The sequence below is a fragment of the Thermobia domestica genome, chromosome 15 (assembly GCF_964235325.1).
Source record: "Thermobia domestica chromosome 15, izTheDome1.hap1.1, whole genome shotgun sequence".
NCBI lineage: Eukaryota > Metazoa > Arthropoda > Insecta > Zygentoma > Lepismatidae > Thermobia > Thermobia domestica.
Genome location: NC_137468.1, coordinates 191,278,830 through 191,300,681, shown reverse-complemented (window position 1 = coordinate 191,300,681; position 21,852 = coordinate 191,278,830). Strand labels below are relative to the sequence as shown.

Below are 21,852 nucleotides of genomic sequence, written 5' to 3'. Positions count from 1 at the left end.
GCACTTTCCTAGGCCTACCAGACTTTGGTCTTGGATGGGGCATTTTGACTTTTCCTTCGTCCTTAAAGCGTTTGTTGTACTGTTCTCAGGTTCAGACCTGTTTGCCTAGAGATATATTTCGATTTTGTACCAGTTTTAAACACTGAATCACTACCTCAGTTTCACCAAGCCTTCAGCACGTAGAAAAGCATCTTGTCACAGAGAAATGAGATCACAACACACATAGAGCAGCAACAAAATTACACGAAATACCAAGAGCATGTGTATACGCCAAGTAATCCTGTCGACCCACCAGAGCAAGTTGAAACTTGTTACTCCACAGCAAGCAACAAAACAGGTGTGTGTCCTGCCTGCAAGCGACAATACTTTACGCGGCGTCATTAAGGAAATACGCAGATGGTGTGTAAAAGCGAGAAAAATATTGACGCTAAGCTTTAGGCGTCAATACTTTCCGCGCGAACTGTAAAGGGGGATGAAGAAATTTCTATGTTATTTAAATGGACGTTTTCTTGGGATACAAAATCTTATCTTCTAGATAGTTGAAATGGGAAAAGAAACTTGAAATTCCATATAATTGTGGGTTTAAGAGGTACAAGGCCGTAGACCGAGCAACCTCGAGGAGCCCCTGCTAGCCAAAGGCTAGTCTTCTTATAAAACATTAAAATGAAACGAATACTAAATAATACTCTCATGTCAAACATTAAAATAAAACGAATGTTGAAATATATTCTCATACCAAACATAAAATAAAACGAATACTGAAGTATACCCTCATATCGAACATTAAAATGAAAAGAATACTGAAGTATACCCTCATATCGAACATTAAAATGAAAAGAATACTGAAGTATAACATCATATCAAACATTAAAATGAAACAAATACTGAAGTATACCCTCATATCAAATATTAAAATGAAACGAATACTGAAGTATAATCTCATATCAAGCATTAAAATGAAACGAATACTGAAGTATATTCTCATATCAAACATTAAAATGAAACGAATACTGAAGTGCAGTCTCATATCAAGCATTAAAATGAAGTGAATACTGAAGTATATCCTCATATCAAACATTAACATGAAACGAATACTGAAGTATACCCTCATATCAAATATTAAAGTGAAACGAATACTGAAGTATACCCTCATATCAAGCATTAAAATGAAACGAATACTGAAGTATATTCTCATATCAAACATTAAAATGAAACGAATACTGAAGTGCAGTCTCATATCAAGCATTAAAATGAAGTGAATACTGAAGTATATCCTCATATCAAACATTAACATGAAACGAATACTGAAGTATACCCTCATATCAAATATTAAAGTGAAACGAATACTGAAGTATACCCTCATATCAAACATTAAAATGAAACGAATACTGAAGTATAATCTCATATCAAGCATTAAAATGAAACAAATACTGAAGTATACCCTGATATCAAACATTAAAATGAAACGAATACTAAAGTATAATCTCATATCAAGTATTAAAATGAAACGAATACTGAAGTATACCCTCATATCAAATATTAAAATGAAACGAATACTGAAGTATAATCTCATATCAAAAATTAAAATGAAACTAATACTGAAGTATACCTTCATATCAAACATTAAAATGAAATGAATATTGAAGTATAATCTCACATCAAACATTAAAATGAAACGAATACTGAAGTATACTCTCATATCAAGTATAATACTGAAGTATACCCTCATCGAACCTTTCGTTATAGCACTAGCTATTTAATAGCGCATAGGAGGAATAATAAGACTTAACCCGAAATAATGCTTTAACCAAAAGCATGGGGTAAATTATCATGCGTAGTTTTCGAGAAAAACTAATTCTTTATGGCACTGAAAAATGTGTCATTCGTTGCTAATTGTGCTGGAAAAGATTGTTTATACATTTACTAGCTGAAATGTCCGTTCTTCGCACTTCGAATAATCCGAAGTAATGCATTAGAAGAATTTTAAATCATGGACAGATTGCAAACAAAAGAATGGAGTTTCAATTGGTTTTGAGTTATCCATAGGCGCCATAGGACAGAGAAAGTTTTTGTTTGTTGATGTACCTCCTCCTCAATGACCTAGGTTCGTCCATCCCTTATGTACAAGGGTGAGCGGCCTTGAATGTCCTCCACTATCAAATCCTTTGTAAAAACGAGCAGTTTGTGACAGTTTTCTTAATTAAGCTGGGAACAGTGACGAAAGGGTCAACATATTCGTTTTCGGTTTTTTGGCGTGCATTATCCATAATGTCGAAGTGCGTCGCGTATGCTGCTTTAACATTCGGGGGAAAAGTACAGATTCTACGGGAACTGAAAAATAGTGTGATAAGAAAATTAAATGACTAATAAGGGACGTATGTAAGCCGTGACAGCTCGATATTTATGCAAATTAGTACCCTGACCAATGTGGATCGCGAATCATCGTATGATAGTCATTCGGTGCGGAAATGCCTTGTTTACCCGCTACGTATAATACATATACCGCAAACAGTGACCAGGTGAGACTGTGTCGAGTTATACCCAAAAAACACAGGAAAAAGTCAGAAAATGAAATATACGCAAGTAACCTGATACCTACGGCAGGAAGACACGTGACCAAGAGCACGGCGGTAGTGTCACACAAGCAGTGTTGCCATTCCAACACCAACTTATAGTTTTTCAAATAGAACGTATACCATTTTATGGCATTAAAACAAATGACATAAAACGTAAAAGAAAATAACAAAAGGCGGGTTATCAGTGTTGCCAAATAAGGGAGATATCTCTCCTAAAGTTGAGAAATTATGGGACGCGTACAATGAAACGAATAAATGTACAACAACACTGCAGAAAAAACAAATGTACAGTAGGGAGTATACGTAGCGGGTAAATAAGACATTTCCTCACCAAGTGACTATCACCGCAATGATCAGCAATCCACAATTAGTCAGGGTACCAATTTTCATAAATATCTAGCTGTCATGGTTCGCATACGTCCCTAGAAGTATATACTGGCGAAAATATTACAAATTTTCTTAAAACTAAAGAAAAAAAATCCTAGATAACTGGAGCGTACTACTGGAGAAGTGGAAGAAATATAAAATGCATAAGATGTGGTGAATGTTCTGACTTTGATGAATGGGTGTGTATGAGAGAGTCAAACAATTTAATGAATACAAGGCTACCAGTCCTTAAGTGCTGTCAAAGCCAAGGAATTTGTTATAAAATAAAATAAAATAAAATAAAAAGCATTTCCAAGCAAGTTTGAGATGGTTTGATGGGTTTAGAGAAAGATATGATATCCCTTTTGAAAGATGTGTGCTGAAAGTGCCTCAGTTGATGTAGAAAAAATCCAACGAGTGGTTTCAGGGTTTGTCTGAACTCATTAAAGAGTATGAACCAAAAGATGTATTTTAATAGGAATAAGATGCTTTTGAAGTACGTACCGTCAAATGGGGTGAATAGAAACACATTTTTGGCTATATGAGTATATAAGTCTGGTGGTAATTAAGATTTCGCGTATTCGATTATTCCAAAAAAAAAAAAAAAAAGTCTTAATATGCTGTTGAAAATCAATAAACGTCATATTAATTTATAGACTCCACTTTTCTTCACCTTGATTTTTCTTTCTTTCTATTCACCCTAACCCATAGGGTGGATAGAAACACTGACTTTATTTTCATTGTTCTTTCCTTTATACTATCGGAAAGGTAAAAAGAAACAGAGTATTTGTTGAAACGAACTATTTATTTGATACCTGCAAGATATAAGTTCAATAAAACCAGTAAAACAATACAATGCAGAAAGTAGGTACAAACGACCATACAGTTTTGATGATATTTGAAAAAGACGTAAAAAACACTGAAATCACCAGGGAAACTTATCATATACTTAAAGCATGCTGACAAACTCGTAATAGGAGCCGACAGTTTTGTCATAATATCCTCATGTGGTAAGAACGTTTCTTCAAAAGTTTCTGAAAATGCCATTGTTTTTAGTGCTCTCTTATAAAACAATCCCATGTATCCACCATGTTCACTTTTTCGTACTTGGGTAGTGGATAGTCTTACCGAGTAGTTTAGCTTCCCATAAACCTTTACCACAGCAAAATCATCAGCTTTTAGGAAACCATCATCTAGTTCATGGTCGTATGGAATGTTGTCTTCTGCAGTGTTGTGTTTCTCCTCTTCCGACAATACAGATGGTGATCAAAAAAATGGAAACACCTGTAGTTGGCAACACGTCAGATGTATGGGTTGGCAGTGGTGTCGTGGCGCCAGCAGCGCCGGACCGCTGGTGGTGCTGTGTTAGGTCAGTCTCCATACTACGTCAGGCGCAGTGGAACAGCAGTGTTCAATGGCTGCAGCAGACGGAGGTAGTGTAAAATGGGAGACCTCTCAGATTTTCAAAGAAGGCAAATTGTTGGTGCGCGGTTATGTGGAGTGAGTGTGACGGCAGTGGCTGCTTTGTTAGGTGTGTCGCGTGGGACAGTGTCGAAGGTGATGACGGCCTACATAACACACGGGAAAACCACATCGGGGAAGTGAAACAGTGAGCGGAAGAAAATCATGAGTGACAGGTCACGCCGGGTATTAAAGCGCATTGTCACGCAGAACCGTCGTGCCACTGCGGAGCAAGTGACGGAGGAACTCAATCAGCACCTTCCCCACCCTGTTTCGACAATCTCAGTCCGCCGCGAATTACATGACATGAACTTACGGGGTCATGTTGTACGGGCCAAACCGCTCATCAGGGACCATAACGCTTTCGCACGCCGCAAATGGTACCGCAACCATGCAACTTGGACCATTGAGGACTACAAACGTGTGATATGGTCGGATGAGTCATTCTTCACCCTATTCCCAACCACGGTCCGTGTTTATGTGTGGAGAACGCCCAAAGAAGCTTATGATCTGCAGTGTCTCCGCCCAACTGTGAAACATGGCGGCGGCTCGGTGATGCTGTGGGCCGCCATATCATGGTTTTCATTGGGTCCTGTGGTCACACTTAGCGGACGAATCACTGCCAATGATTATGTCGCAATTTTAGGAGACCACTTGCATCCTATGGTCCGGATGTTGTTCCCGGACAATGACGCCATCTTCCAGGATATAATGCATCCATTCACACAGCTGGTGTCGTTGCAGCATGGTTTGAGGAACATCGGGATGAAGTTCAACACCTCCCCTGGCCCGCCCAATTCCCAGATCTCAACATAATTGAACATCTGTGGTCCGTCTTGGAAACACGACTCTGACAACGATTTCCACCTCCATCCTCTCTCACAGAACTGGCCGATGCCCTGCACGAGGAATGGTGTAAAATTCCACTTGCTACCATTCACGACCTCTATGCCTCCATCCCACGTCGCATCAAGGTTGTTCTGAAGGCGAAAGGTGGCCTGACACCATATTAATCTGGTAAATTGCAATTTGTTCAGGTGTTTCCATTTTTCTGATCACCATCTGTATATGGGCTAAACTTAAATCTTTGTCACTGTCGTGAAGAGACTAATTGTCTGAGCTCTCTGATGACGAGTGTTGCACGTGCATCAACTTTCTTGTTCGTGAGAAATCCGTTCCGTTGCTGTCGGAGTAAGAGGTCCCAAATTGAGTTTCATTGTGAATTTGATGAAGATGTATCATTTTCAGAAAACAAATCGAGGCTCTTACCAGAAACAACATCTATTCGTACTCTCTTCTTCCATTGTTTAATTTTTTCATCTTCTCGCATGCTCTTCAGAAGATCCATAAGGAAACGTTCTACAGTCTGTGCTGCCTTTTGCTGTTCTGTTCCTTCTCGGTCAGTCTGTTTTTGGCAGCATCGTCAGTACTTGGTCTCGACAAAGGGGAAAGATTCAACATTTTCCAGATTTTTAAATCCAGCCCTGATATTTTACTCCTTCAGTTTGTCACACATTTTTCCAAAAGATTTGGAAATTTGTCCTTAGGGATGATTGATTCATTCCTATCAGGTCATTTTTTCCGCTCTTCGAGAATTTTCCACTCCTCAAGAAATGTTTCTATTCACCCCACTAATTAAAAATCATAACAATAACCCAGTAAAGTTAAATTTTGATTAGAAATCATTTACAAAAGGAAAACTTTTACTATGAATCTTATTAAATGAAGAAACGAACTACAAGACAGCCATATGTTCAAATGCAACAAATATGAAAATGTCATACTTACGAAGGAAGTTTGAGGAGCGCCAAAATACTGTGAAGAATGTCAGGAATACATTAACGCTGCTGCCGTCTACCTCAGTGTTGCCAACTCAGTTAAATATTTTGTCTCTGCTCTGAACACTTTAGCCATATAAGACCATGTTAAGAAATTTCAGTTTTGTTGATTAATTTGTATTGCAGATAAATCCAAAACTAATCTGGAAGTTTTGTTTCTATTCACCCCATTTGACGGTACCAGATAAAACATTCACATTTAAAGGGAAGAAATGCAGTGGCAGAAAAAAAATAGCAAAGTGACGCAAACATGAATAGTTCGGAAGTTATCATTACTAATGATACGCAGTCTGTTGTATAATTATAGTGATACAATTTTAACTGTTCCATTGTCATTATTGTACAGTCAGCGATAAAAGTTTTTTTTTTTTTTTTTCGTTTGTTGAAATTAGTTTCGTAAAATAACTTCAGAATTGAGGGACAATTTAAGTATTGTTTTCCTTAAAAAGAATGTAATTTTCTGTAGTTCTCAGCCATACCACCATTATTCCCAAAATAAATTTTACCAAACGTAAAGAACTTTTGTCGCTGATTGTACAAGTCCACAAATTAGTACCACAATGATAACAGCAGTCATTGCGTTTGAAACACCAGTTCAAATAAATAAAACAAAACACGGGATGAAACTCCGAAATTTTAAATTTATTCATGATCAGAAAGATAGAATAGTACCATGTGTCAGTATGTTTGAATTTATAGTCGTCAGAAAAATTAACTAATTAGTGTATAAAACTATTTATATGCAAAATACCTTTCTTTCTTTTGTAGGAAAAAGATTTGTTTGTAAGAAGTATTACTCAGAATGAAGTGGGCAGCAAAGAGAAGAGGCCTGTGTCAGCAGATGAAATGTCAGTGTTTTACAAGGCTTTTCTTGACAAAAACTGGACAACCCACGTTAATTATAACAAGGAATGGTATAAGAAAAACATTGGACTGCTGTGGTTTGCCTTAAGAGTCAAATTTCATAAGCTACGGTCAAAATTATCGTCATGAATTAATTTAATTTGTGTACAGTGTTGTAAATAAAGTATGTATAGTTGTTTGTAATAAGATAGAACATGAAAGAATATTGAAAAAGTTGTTTTAAATTGTTAATATTTCACAAAGGAAGGGTTTCGAAATTCCTAAAAGCAGCAAGAGACTGTGCAATATTTCGGACACATAGACTTTTTGAAACATCTTAAAAACCTTGGGGGGAGGTGTGGAAAATTGACCTATTAGCCTTCTCCTCCTACTACATGGTACTGAAATAGATATTTTCTCCGAAATCCGGTGTTGCCAAGAAATTCTAGCTAGCTGACAATTCTCGACCAGAGGAGTGCGTATTCCTCTCTGTCACTTGAGAAAGGTTTTGGCGAAAAAGAAAAATAAGTACCGTGGAAACTCAGATTGGTTTGTGTTGTTTTGTTATTTGACACTTTGAGTGGAAAAATCTTCCTTCTTCCTTTGGAGAGGAACAAAATTCGAACTGGACGGCAGCTCTCGGCGAAAATAGGGGGGGAGCAAAAGCTGATCTTCTCCGTCACATGAATAAGGAGTGGAATGTCTCAAATGTTTTGGCGAAGAAAAAAGTAGTCTGGAAACTCCGAGTGCTTGATGTTGCTTTGTTATTTGACACTTTCAACCTGCTTTCAACAGAATATTTTTTTTTTTTTTTCATTGAGAAGGAATGATCTATATATGCAGGCAAGTTGATCAGTGTTTGTTTATTTCTCCCTTCTCTATATAGAAAGGAAGAACCCACATGTGTAAGCCATTCATCACAGAGTAATGGGGACCAAAGCTATGGTAACGTCGTTGAACATAAGTCAAGTTACAATGTCACTAGTAAGAGGATATGATTGTTCGGACAGTTCCGATTACCACCCACTAAGGTTTTTAAGATTCTGCCAGTTCTATACACGAGTCTCTTTTTACAAGGAACATAGAGAATACACAATTCGTATATTTTTTTAAAAAATAAAAAGAATCACTATAAGTTCGATTTAGCAACACTGATCCTCATAGGGTTTCATATTGATTTGTGTATAAGGTTGAAGATACTTCAAGATTATCGCCAAATACAATTTTCTTATTTATCTGGAATATAAATTAATTTTTATGTAGAATAGGTAATTCTACGGTAAGTCCACTTACAAAAGATTTGAATTTAATTGAGCAATAATATAATCGTATTTTGCCCATTCTCCCCCTCCCACCATAAAATTTAGTACATTAAACTGACGTCACTTTGGAAAAATACAGATATTTAAAAGCTTCTACTGATATTAATAGGAGACGTATGTAAAGAACTTTCTGCATAACATGTATCGTGTGTATGTATCCGAAATATTGGACAATCATCTGCTGCTTCTAGGAATAGAATTGGGTGAGTTGTTTTATATTTTTTAAATATGTATTCTATACGTTCTAATAGTAAATATGAGTTATTAACCTTCAGCATATTAACGTTGTGTGGAACAATATTGGAGACAGAACATCTAATGGTCGAATCGGCAGAAATCATACTGCTTGACGAATTTCAACCATCAAGTAACCAGACATCCTGGGAAGAATTTGGCGAAAATGCCTTTATATATATATATTATTTTTCCGGAATGATAATATTCCCTTACTTTATTAATGGCTACTTTGAACTTGGTGGGTTGAAGCCAATTTAACAATATTTGATGTCATCTTCGTTAGCCGTAGTTTCAAGTCACCCCTTTCGTATATTTGCAGTTTGTTTTTCGCTTTCATGAGGATCTGTTGTATAGCGCTGAAACCAGTAGCGTCATTTCAGATTTTGCTTGGTGGGGACAAGACCCTTGATATAAGTAAAATTTCACGTTTTTCACTATTTTATTGATAAAATCTATATAAATGTCAAACTCAGGGGCCAGATGCTCCTCCCTCCTCCTCCCCTCCCCTAAATGACACTCCTGGCTGAAACGCCTCTCCATTAAGTAAGTGGAAGAGAAAGCTAAAAGCAGTAACTTGAGTTCCTGTCACAGGAGAGTATAGGATTTCTTCATTTTCACCCATAAACACTCATAACCAGACTGTTCGAAGAGTAATTTGGCTTCGTAGCTGTGTTTCAAGTCGGTGAGTTGCTCCTGTAAACTTGGATGAACTTCTGTGATACCTACTGAAAAAAGATTGAACATTCAATTGGTACTTCAAGGGCACAAAGGTTTTGAAATCTAATGTCCATCTCTTCTTTGAGCCGTTTGACATGAAAACAAAAAACTCTTTCTTCAAGTTCTCTTTCGTGTTCAAGTGCCTGAAGATTAGGAAAGTGATAGAACTCTTGATGGCTTATGTTACTTGCAAGAAGGTCCAGTTTAGCAATTAACGAAGAGATGATTCGCTTATCCTTAACGAAATTCATTCTGTCCCCTTGTAGCTTTGTATCGCAGGGCTCATAACGAGTCACTTTTTTTTTTTTTTAACTAAAAGTTACTTTTTTTCAAGTTGGTCACTAAAAGTTACTTTTTTTTTTTTTTTTAATTTGTCACTAAAAGTTACTTTTTTGGGAGGTAAAGCTACTTTTTCGTGTGATTTATGTTTTGCATTGGCAGTTTTCTAAGAAAAATATTATAAAAATAAATGGAAAAAGGTAGAAACTTGTTACTCATTACTCTTCTGAAAGCTTCAGTACTTGCTGCCACATGTGAAATAGTCAGCTTTATTCTCACTCTAGCTTTTATTCTTCCTGAAGCACAGTGGATGGTTGGTGGATGCTTAAGCTCTCAAGGTGGGGTTGAGAACCCTTCTGTGTCTATTCTTTCTTTTATCATAATAGTCTTTTAGTTTTCTCTCGTAATAGTTAACGCTCCGCTCAACGTTGTGTGCGTGTATGTTTGTGTGGTTCATCATGTTCGTCTTGTGTTATGGTTCTTGTATATTCTTCTTAATAGTAGGTGATGAATTTGAATATTTCAAGGCTTTGAGAACTCTCATTGCGAAGTTAAGTGTAATGTCTGGGATGAAGAAATTCGGAAATTGGCCAGAACTGGTTCCACTTACTCAGAAGCTTCGTACATCTGATAAGTCTGCTTAGCGTAACTACAAAGCATACTTAGAAAACCTAAGAAAGGAGGAAGCTCAAAAAGAAGAAGAAAAGATGAAAGAAAACAACAAACAAAGAGAGAGGTGATAGAGAAATTGACAAAGGAAAAAGGTCCATGATGAGATTTTGGTCACTATTTCGTGTGCTTTTGGTCACTTTTTGGTCACTTTTCAACTATTTACAAGAGACCAGACCACTATGAGCTCTGTATTGGCTTGATTGAGTTTATCAAACACATGAGATAAATAAGCTACACCAAGACGTCAAGTTTTAAGTGTCACTTACGGTTGGGTCAGTCGTCTGCAGAAACCCAACTACTGCAACTTCCAAACCTGGACTTAAACTGGAATGGATGGGAAACTCTTAAACTAGACCTTCTTGCAAGTAACATAAGTCGTCGAGAATTCTATCAATTTCCTAGTCTTCAGGCAATTGTAAACGGTAGAGAACTTGAAGAAAGAGATTTAGAACTTTTTGCTTTCACCTCAAACGGTTCAAGGAAGACATGGAAATTAGATTTCAAGATCTTTGGGTTCTTGAAGTACCAGATTGGATGTTCAATCCTTTTTCAGTAGATATCACAGAAGTTCACCCAAGTTTGCAGGAGCAACTCACCGCAAACATTTTCCTTTTGATAACCATCTCACTTCCGTGTGCAGAAGAAGACGTTCAAATTTATTCTTCATTTTCTTTACAGAGGTTACGAAAAAGATGGTCGTTCAAAAAATGACACTTGATTTTGTTAACACCACTTATAACATAACTCAAAAGATTTGTGCAACCTGTCACTCAAATTTTCAGCAACAAAATGCTGTCGATGAATGACACAATGGACAGTCATAACACGAGGTACAACTCTTTTTAAATCAGCTATAAATCTGCGATGTCGTCGGATCATGGATGCGGCTTCATCGTTGCATAAGCTAGAGGAATATTTTTCTCGTTAAAAAAATTTTCCACCTTCTTCTATATTGAAGAATCCTTCGTGTTGGGGGTTAAGTTTTGGACAAACAACAGTTCCTCCATAAACTCGTCATTTTGGTTAATGAAACGGACGTAACCTAGCACCAATGCTTCATTATCACGAATTGATTCATCAATCTACATTACAAATTCTGTCATTTTCAGCATGTTCAACATTAGCAACCGTTTCTTCAATTCTGGAGACGCTATCGATACTCAAGGAATGGATTGGATACATGTATTTGAACCGGATCGTATCATAATATTAACTATTTCTTTAACAGCGAGTAATATTAATGTTTCTCCGATAGTGTGAGGTTGTCCACATTTTGCTGTTACTAAATGCACGTTATAAGAAGAAGAGTTCTTTTTCGGCATTCTATACATATTTTCCAAACAGCTTCCCCACAGTGTTTCGGCTTTCAAATTTTCACTTCTGATTTTGGAAGAACGAAAGAGTTGTACCGGTTTTGTCTGGATGGATTCTTAGCAGGTCATCTTTGAGTCGTGAAGACTTGATGGCTTCATTTGAAAATGTGTTTTCACAAAGAAGGCAGAAGGGAAGTTGTACGTTTGTAAGAGACGAAATGAATCCAAATATCAAGTGTTCATTTGAAAATTGATGCACTTCTTTTCATGCATGTTGACGAGTGTTCTTCAAAATGTATAAACTTCACAGAACACACTAAAAACTAATCGATTCTGAATCAACTGTAAATTACTCACTTTATTAAATTAACAAAATTCCACACAATGCAAGGCTAAAGCACAAGCGGTTTCACTCAACAATACTGTTCTTTGTTCACTTTACAGCACTCCGCTCCACTACTTACTTTCCGAGTGTTCGGAAGGAAACATTATTTTCCTTCCTAATGTATTATTTCTTCGTGCGAGTAAAGAGCCGCACTGCAAACAGAACAGAACCGAACCGAACAAAACAGAATAGTGCTAGTTGCTGACTGGAATGAGACGAGAGGCTGAGGAATTTAGAGTTGATTGGCAGGTGCTCCATCCTCGTCAGCTTAATGGTTGTGAACGATCTTGTGGAGTGTTGCCAGTCCGTTGTCAAAAATTTGCAAAGTGTATATGCATGCAGAATTCCCTTTATTCAATAATACTAAGAAAACGTCTAACAGGTCATGAAATCTCAACGTCCTCTACGTAGTCTATCGCCCCTTTTTGTTCCAGCGACCCCTTCCAGAACGAGAACGGCCTCTAGGGGGGGGGGGGGAAGGGAGCGATATCGCCCACGTTGAGAACAATTGGCTCTAATCCGTAGTTTTGGCGGTCGCTGAGATAAACAGTGACATTCTCGACGCCATTTACGTCCAAATTCATTCTCCATTTGGTATGAAGTGTGGGGTGTGGTGGGGTGGAAAGAGGTAGCGAGTGAGGGCGAAAGGTGTGATATTATGGATTTTTATCATTACGCCTTTATCTTAGTGTGTATCCTGAGGGAAGAGAATAGGTTCAAATAGTTCTCATAAACAGATTTTCCCCATTCGAAGAAGGAGCGTTTTAGATAATTCTTCGAATTTCCAACAAGGAACAACTTTATATTTCGTAATCTATCTGTCTGTATAGACACGACAGAGCGTTCAAAAAGTCTCTATACACCTGAATTGTCACATATTCAAAGAAACGAGAAAATTATTTTACTCAAAATTTATTATATTTTATGGCATAAAAGCACTATGTACAGGGCGTGGCATATACAGGGTGTTTAATAAGTAATGGTCATAAATTAAACCATAGATAGTACACGCCGAAACTAATAAAAAAGTCTTAGTAAACATGTGTCCGCAAACGCTTCGTAACGGAGATAGGAGCTGTCGAAAGTGTGAGAAAATGAAGTTTAGAGACGAATATCTCAAAAAGTATGAATCGGACTGAGGGCAGTCCAATGAATGACTATCGAAGTCAGACCTGCGCTATGCAGAAATGCATGGTTGAAAACTCTGAAATGCGCGCGCAAGGGTTTCCCCAGGGAAACGGAGGGATTCCCGGAAAATTGTCCAAGAAAAGGGGGATCGAGATGAACATTGAGGGCGAGTCTATCCACAAGTAATTCATAAGTCGTGGTACCAGGTTGAAAGCTCAAAAAAATACAAAATGGCGGACAATATTTACTTGCCTTGTGAGGTTGCATAACCAGCAGGAAAGAGAGAGGTATCGAAGAGTGGTGATATACGTTGTAAATGGCTCCAGGAAGAATTCCGACAACTAATGCATACGTACAAGTGTGGCAGCACTTAGGTAAATCAAACGGTATGCAAGGCACTGATGAAGCATTATGTGCTAAGCAGTTAACGTAACGAATATCCGCAAACTGGATTGCAATGGGAAAGTCATGATAACATTTGACTATACGAGAGGCGAATCTGAAATATTCCGCATGTTGAACGCGTAAGTGTATTACAACAAGCAAAAAATGATGGACATGTCGTGTTTGTGCATATCAACAAACAGAATTCGTCATGTTGGTAATTTGTACAGTATTAATCATAAGGTAAACAGTAAATACACAGATGTGTAACCGCTGAAGAGATGCATGAGAATTCAACTTAGCTCTATTGTTAAAGTAAATGTTGGAAGTGTCGCCCATTCATGCGAATGCATGCTCGTACCCGTCTTCGCAAAGATCCACGTAGTCGTGATAACATGTCGGCATCCTGTTGAATATGTCAGCAACATTGTTCCACCCATATTCGAAGGTCTTCTAATGTAGCAATAGAGGTAGAATAAACTTGCGATTTCACATGGCCCTAGAGAAAGAAATCTAAAGGATTTAAATCCGGGGAGCGCAGTGGCCAAGCAATAGGATCCCCACGTCCTTCCACTTTCTCCAAAACGGACATGTAAATGTTCTTTGACACGGTTAAAGAAATGTGCTGGCGCTCCATCATGCATAAACCGCAGTCGCTGATGCCTATCGAGAGGTATATCTTCGAGTAGAAGCGGCAAATCGTGTTGGAGAAATCGCAAATATGAGATCCCAGTTAATGCATTAGGAAGAAAGAATGGTCCTACGAGCTGATCACCTAAGAGTCTTACCCACACATTTAAGGAAAACCTATGCTGATATCCTAACTCCACTATTGCAAGTGGATTCTCAGGGGCCCAGACATGAGCATTGTGAAAATTTACAATGCCATCCCGGGTGAATTGTGCTTCATCAGTAAATAGGACGCCATCAGTGAAATGAGTATTGCCAGTAATTTGTCTGCGAAGCCACTGACAAAACTGCATTCTAACCAGAAAATCTGTGGGGGTCACAGGTTGGACACGTTGCAGATGGTATGGGTACAACTGCTGTTCATGGAGAATGTGCCATACGAGAGCATTGGATACGCGTTTGGCAGGTTCCAGATCTTGTGCTCGTTCCTGGGTTTTCGCCCACTGCCTGTAGCACGCGTTCCTCTAATTCGGGGTACGTACTGTCCTTGGCCTTCCCGGTCTGGAACAATGTGTAAAGCTCCCATGTTCTCGTAGCCGCTGATGTATTCTGATGAATGTTCTTCGGTCTGGTTGCTGTCTTGTAGGGAAAGTCTCGCGATATAACCTAGCGCCCTCTACCGCATTCCCGTTTGCTTTGCCGTACATGAAGTGCATGTCAGCATAAACAATATTAGTGTACATTGTATCAATGGCAAGGTAAACAATAATTTAGCAACACACTAATTAACACTACACAATAGTATTACCGTGGCTTTGCAACACTACTGAAACTATTGCCCTGTTCCCCGCAATACGGTGAAGTAAGTACATCCACAACACTCTAAAGGCACATGCATTTGACACCTCTTCAACACACAGAAGTACTACATTCACTGTATGCGAGAAAAACAAGTAAAGATAACAAACATCTACACTCTAAATCATTCTCCCAAGCGACTACTCCGGTACGACGAAAGCATGTAGACCTGTAGCAGAACCCTTCAGGCAACATAATAAACAAACGTGGAAAGGCAAGCGTGTTTCCAATTCACGTCTGTAATCAAAACAATGTAGTGTTCTTCCATTCCATATTTCCTGGCTTACCAGCTGATTGACAAGAACTGTGTGCACAGTTTTTTCTTTACGTATATGTACAGGAGACGAACCAAATAATGACCAACCTACAGGCGCTCGATTAATTGAGTTATTGTTGCTTTAAACGAGCTTAGGAGCTTCGAAGGCCGGGATCTACAATTTGGAAAATCTGAGATCAGAACCACGGTATTCAGTGGCCACTTCAGCGGATTTGACCCGCAACATCATGCACCAAATGTAAGCTCAACGTCTGTTGCAATCCCGAATCAGTATTTCCAGCTGGCTTGCATGTTTTACCAGTGTTCCTTTCGGTCATTCCATACATTTTCGTGCATCGTTTGTTTTACCTTGGTATTGGTACAGTAAAGGACTACTCTGTACATGTGCATTCGTCTTAGGAATGTACTCTGAAGTAGTTCACAACATGCACCAGCATCTTTCTTCGATTGTCTCTCTCATTTCCTCCTGGTTATGCAACCACACACGGCACGTAAACATTGTCCGCCATTTTGTATCTTTTCGAGCTTTCGACCTGGTACCACGACTTATGAATTATTGGTGGATAGGACTCGCCCTCAATGTTCAATTGCCCTTTCCTTGGACAATTTTCCGGGAATCCTTCGTTTCTTTGGGGAATCCCTTGCGCGCTTACTTCAGAGTTGTCAACCATGCATTTCTGCAGCTCTGCACAGGTCTGACTGTGATAGTCATTCATTGGACCGCCCTCAGTCCGATTCATACTTTTTTGAGATATTCGCCTCTAAACTTCATTTTCTCACACTTTCGACAGCTCCTATCTCCGTTACGAAGCGTTTGCGGACACATGTTTACTAAGACTTTTTTATTAGTTTCGGCATGTACTATCTATGGTTTAATTTATGACCATTACTTATTAAACACCCTGTATACACACATTTTCACAGCAAATGTTGGAAATGTCCCCCATGAGCCTCCAAACATGCTTGCGCACATTTCTTCTTGTTCTCAAATACTCTCACAAGTTGTTCATGTGGAATGCTATGAGTAAAATCTCGAATAGCTGTTTCGAGTTCTTGTAGCGTGTGAGGGTTCCCTTTATAAACAGAATTCTTTGCATAACCCCAGAAGTAAAAATCCGGAGGAGACAAGTCAGGAGACCGAGGTGGCCACAATCCCTTTGAAATTATTCGATCTCCAAAAACATTTTGGAGTAATCTCATGGATTGGCGAGCTGTATGTGCTGTAGCGCCATCTTGTTGTATCCAAGCATTACGAATTTCGTCTTCCGTTAGTTCTCCCATGAACTGGTGAATAATTTCACAATAACAAGTTGAATCTATTGTTGGTCTGAAAAATATGGGGCCGACTATTCTTCTTCTGAATATTGCAATCCACACTCCTACCTTCTGGTCATACAGAGGAACTTCATGTATGACATGTGGGTTTTCTGCACACCACAAACGCGAGTTCTGGGCATTGACGTAACCTGATAAATGGAACCAGGCCTCATCAGACTTGTCCATAACAAACCGTGTAAACCATTCACAATACTGCACTCGTTTTACACTGTCGGGAGGAAGTAACTCCTGCACCGCTCTCACCTTATACGGGATAAGACGCAGTTTCTTACGAACCGCCTTTTGTGCCGTACCAACACTTATTGCTTCTTCCTGGGCAATTTTTCGAAGTGGTTTATGGGGGCTACGTTGCATTGCATCCGATATGTGTAGCATATTTTCTTCATCGAGCACTGACGGTCTACCACTTCGATCATAATCCATTACCGTTCCAATGTCTCTAAATTTATCGATCATTGCCCTTACAGTGTGACGATTCGGAACAGGTGTATCCGGAAACCTAGCTGCAAACTTATCTTTGACTGTCTGTTTGTACTCACCTTGTTCACGGAACACATGTTCAACCAGGAATATTCGTTATTCCAAAGTTAACACCATTGTTTCAGAGACTGCTAACTAGATGCAACAATCACTTCAACGTCACTTTGCAGACTGGAATCTAAGAAAGGAACTTCACGCAAGGCGATAATATAGCAGTGTTGCAAACCTTCGCATAAAATTTTATTTCATGTAACTTTGAATGCGACTTTGACTTGCCACGATTCAGGTGTATAGAGACTTTTTGAACGCTGTGTATAAAAGAATAAATGCACTGTCCCTCACTGATTCACTCAACAAATCTCGGAAACTACAGTATTAAGGGTAGACACTCGAAATTTCGTATACAGATTCTCCTTGCATCCTAGGTTCTAGATAAGACAGGATTTTGCGAACTGGGAGACGAAGAGAAGGAAAATATTGTTCACTGTAACTCGTGGAAGCATAGGCTAGTAGAATATATTTATTTTCACGCTCAACCCTAGCCAACTGTTTTAAGTCTGTCACAAGGAAGCGAGTGAGGTTAGATTTACATCAAAGTTGCACCACCCGAGTGTTACGTAATGTCACCTGTATTATCATGGGGGTCAGGGTGGAACAAAACGAGCCTTGCAGAACTTCTAATCCCCTTCGTTCGCTCAGCTATGTTTCGTAACGTAAGTAAATAACGTTTTTTGTATTATATATTACGTATAAGGGTCAATGAGTATTATTTTTATCTTGTTTTAATGATAAAAGTGTCACGAAAATTATTTAAAAAAATAAAAACTCCTTGGGCCGGGTTTGAACCCACACCAAAAGCGATTTTCATTACTAGTCCTGCGCTAGCATGCTCGGCCACGAGGACCACAAGCAGTTGGCGTTTGATTTGTGCTATATGTATGCTATGTGGCGAGAAATTGATAACTTCAACCAATCAGAACCGTGTATTTAGCATCTATGGCTAGGCTCGAGCGTGATTAAAATATATGCAGGCTAGTATTGGATAAATTTCCGTTTTGCTAAGAAATTTGACGTGATCGAGGAAAAAAAAAGGATTTTGGGGTTTACCAATTTCGAAATAATAATAAAGGACAATCATATGTATCCAGTCAGCAAAATGGACGTAGACCAGAAGACTTTTTTTTATGCTCTGTAGGCTGCAGAAGACGGAAAACATGAAAGGGTATGATTATTTTTTTAAAAAAAAATGTGGAAGGAAACATGTGAAGTCAGAGAGAACCCACAGATACGATATTGTCCACCACAAACTCAAATGGCCTGGGATCGAATCAGGGACCTGGAATATGATGCGAGGTGTGAGCGCTGTATTACTGAGCCATCATACCATTTGAAAATTTACGATGCGGAGGCATGACTTAACAAAATCCCGAAAGAGAGAAGTTGCATGACCTCGGTTGCCTATTCTGGTTTCAATACAATTTGCAAACTTCCTTGATATTTGTTGAAGACACGGGACGAAATATCTATTAAGAATAATGGCATTAAAAATTGACTAGGGTGCCTCCGAGGCACCCCTTGGGCCTTTACGTCAATGTAAAAAATAACCCTATTTTTTTTCTGAAGTCAAATAAGAAAACGTATGAACAACTCAATCAAGGGGTATTTTCCAAAGAGATAGGAGAATTCTAGAGCGGAAGACACGTGACGAAATATCTATTAAGAATATTTGCATTAAAAGTGGACCAGGGTGCCTCTGAGGCACCTCCTGGGCTTCCTCGGGTTAAACACAGTAGTATTCTACGAAACTGACTTAACTTTGATGAAAATTCTTGTAGGTGATACCTTTAAAATTTTTTCATCCTTTACAATGACTGCTTTCCACACCCCACAACAACAAACCTTCCGGATAATTAGAACTGATGTTAACCGCCAATATTATAGCCAAAATACAGTTAGATGTTCTATCTTACAGTGGAGTTGAAACTTTCTCTTTACAGTTGATGGTTTTGCCTACAGAGACTGTGCAACTCTTTTCATATTTTGTGCAAAGTTCCCCTGATGTGCAAAGTAACCTCGTCTTACGGTATTTAGAATGTGTCTAGTTGAATTTAAGAAAGAAATTTGTTTTTAATCTAACACATTTGAATTTCTCTTAATAAACGAAAAAACAAAATAAATAGAATAAGAAACGTCTTTATTGTTTCGCTTTTGTAACATTTTATCTTCGTGTTAGAAAATTCTCCAAAAACGATTTTTTAAAAAAAATAATGTCCATAAAATTCATAGAAGCTTATAAAATAATACAGAGAATAGCTGAAGAAGGACCACCTATTACGCCGCAAAGTCAGTGATGCACTTTTTGTCGTTTGATGAGTTCATAGTAAAGGCCTTTCTTCTCGTACAAGATATCATGAGTCCCTTGTTCCACTATTTTACCCTTGTTGATGACGGCAATGCAGTCGGCATTTTGAATAGTTGACAAGCGATGAGCTATGATTATACAAGTTCTCCCTTCACGGGCTCTGTCAAGGGCTTCTTGAACTACCTGTAAAAGAAGAAAAAAAGAGGTTAACCTTTTGCTAAACTGATATAGACGCCATCAATAAGGTAAACGTTACATAAACTCTTATAGATGCAATTAATAAGGTAAATGTTACATCGGATCAAAAACGGTAAGAGATACCGAGATGCCGTTTCTTGCAATCGATTCAACGTCCCATGGATGGGGTTCATCTCTACTGGTTATTCTCTGTTCAAACCGGAAGTAATTGAAATTATTCATTTCCGGTTTCATCGTTTATCTCCATAGATCGAAAACGGTAACAGATAGCGAAAAGCAGTTTTTTTGCAAAGGATTTAGTATTTGAACATCACATACCATGACTATCCACACGAAAAGGTTCATATGGACGTGTGGGGAAAAGTACATAGCTTCAGAGCTAGGCCATCCCAAAACGTGGAAAAACTACATTGCAATATGCTTTATTTCGAATACGAAAAACCGTGGAGTGACGGTCCATGTCAGCAATAAGAAACTCAAACATACACCATCTAAAAATGAAATGAAATTTTGAGTTTTACATCCCACGGTTATGCCAGCTAGGCTAAAGGAGACGGTGATTATGAGAAATGAATGAAATGATGGAATGAAGAAAGTGGGAGGAAACGGGAGAACCCCGAGCAAACCCACGCACACGGTGTTTGTCCACCATAAAGTTCACTTGATGGGAACAGGGTTTGAACCCGGGACCTCATGCACCAGAGGTGAACGCTCTACCACTGAGCCACCGCGGCCCCGCCATCTAAAAATGCGTATTTTAGCATATGCAATGCGTGAGCATGGGATTCCCTACCGTTCATAATTCCCAAACGAGCTTCCAATGGAAATGTCAAGTATACTTTGACTTAAATGTGGTTCCAAAGTAGACCAAAGGTAAACCCTGATAGCACAAACGGATAAAAGTTTGATGAAACCCTAAGCTATTGAAGATAATGGGGTTCTTTATATATCCAGCTGTCCCTTTGTCAACAACAGTCCATACAGAACGCAGGCATCCTATATACAGAAATGAGCAAATTATTGATATTTTATGGAGCAGGCTAGCAGGAGGAGGTCCATTAGTTACATTATACAAGCCTGCACAACACAAAACACTGTTGCTTTGGGTAGGTTTTCTTTTGTTTGCTTTTAATCTTATATTTGGAAAATATTTTATATATGTCTAGTTTTTTTCTCCTTTAGTTTTTTAAAGGGCTCTCAAAAGAGTGGGGCCCTAAGCTGTATCTTGTTAAGCTTATACGTAAATCCAGCAGCACGTGAACACGCAATGAGTCGGCGGGAAGTCGGAAATGTTAGAGATCGCCAGCTTCGCGGTTCCTCATGTGGAAATAACGCGCGCTGTGTTACATTGTTTTACAATATATTTCACGTTTTTTTACAAATATAAGCGTGAAACAATACACTGCAGCATGCGTTATTCATGATATGAGGAACCGCGAAGCTGGCGATCTCTAACATTTCCGACTTCCTGCCGACTCATTACGTGTTCACTGCTGTCAAGATTTACCTTTTATCTACTTTGGACTTAGCTCTAAGTCGTACATATTTGAGATTTCTCTTCAGAGTATGTCTGAAAATTACGCTCTGTAGGGAATTCGTTGCGCTGCTGAAATATACATTTTTGGGTTGCTAAGTGAGACTTCCTTTACGCTAATATAGACCCGTTACTCCACAGTCTGTCGTGTTCGAAATAACATATGTTGCAATGTAATTTTTCACGATTTTGGACGGTCCTAGCTCTGAAATTATGCACTTTTCCCTACAGGTCTGTACGAACTATTTTTATTTTAATGTGAAGAATCACTCTTATAGTTTGTCGCTGTCGTCCATTATACTAACAAATGAAGAAATAAACTTCAGGAAGAAAACAAGGAAATAAAAAATAAAATGGCATGGGCTTGTGGTAGCAGGAACAGAAGCCATTTTCTCTCTCCTGAATCTTTGAACTAGTATATAGAAGTAGACACGGATAAGCAGGAAGTACGGTAGAGCCATACGTTCAATATCTTCTGCCACTCTAAATTACAGCTAATCGTGACTGGATCCTTCTTCGTCCTTTGTATATCAGAGAGTTTACATTAATGGCCCAAAAGCTACCGTTGCCACAACTAACTCCTAACGTTTCTGCTACCTGTGAACCAACATAAAATGTTGAAATTAGAGCCACTCTTACCTGTGCTCTCTTGGC

At 38.6% G+C, this 21,852-nt stretch overlaps 2 protein-coding genes across 9 annotated transcripts in view; one reads left to right on the top strand and one right to left on the bottom strand.

Annotated features, from left to right (window-relative positions):
* Coa8 (Cytochrome c oxidase assembly factor 8) overlaps positions 1-7,318 on the top strand; it is a 32,147-nt gene extending 24,829 nt beyond the window's left edge. For all 8 annotated transcript variants that reach the window (XM_081740602.1, XM_081740607.1, XM_081740604.1 and 5 more), the window contains exon 4: positions 7,010-7,318. In XM_081740602.1, the coding sequence (XP_081596728.1) occupies positions 7,010-7,234 (225 nt within the window). In that variant the 3' untranslated portion in view covers positions 7,235-7,318. The remainder of the gene's footprint in view (positions 1-7,009) is intronic.
* An 11,963-nt stretch (positions 7,319-19,281) lies between these two features.
* LOC145671424 (ATP-dependent translocase ABCB1-like) overlaps positions 19,282-21,852 on the bottom strand; it is a 190,824-nt gene continuing 188,253 nt past the window's right edge. The window contains exon 27 of the mRNA XM_081740597.1: positions 19,282-19,649. Within this exon, the coding sequence (XP_081596723.1) occupies positions 19,449-19,649 (201 nt within the window). The 3' untranslated portion in view covers positions 19,282-19,448. The remainder of the gene's footprint in view (positions 19,650-21,852) is intronic.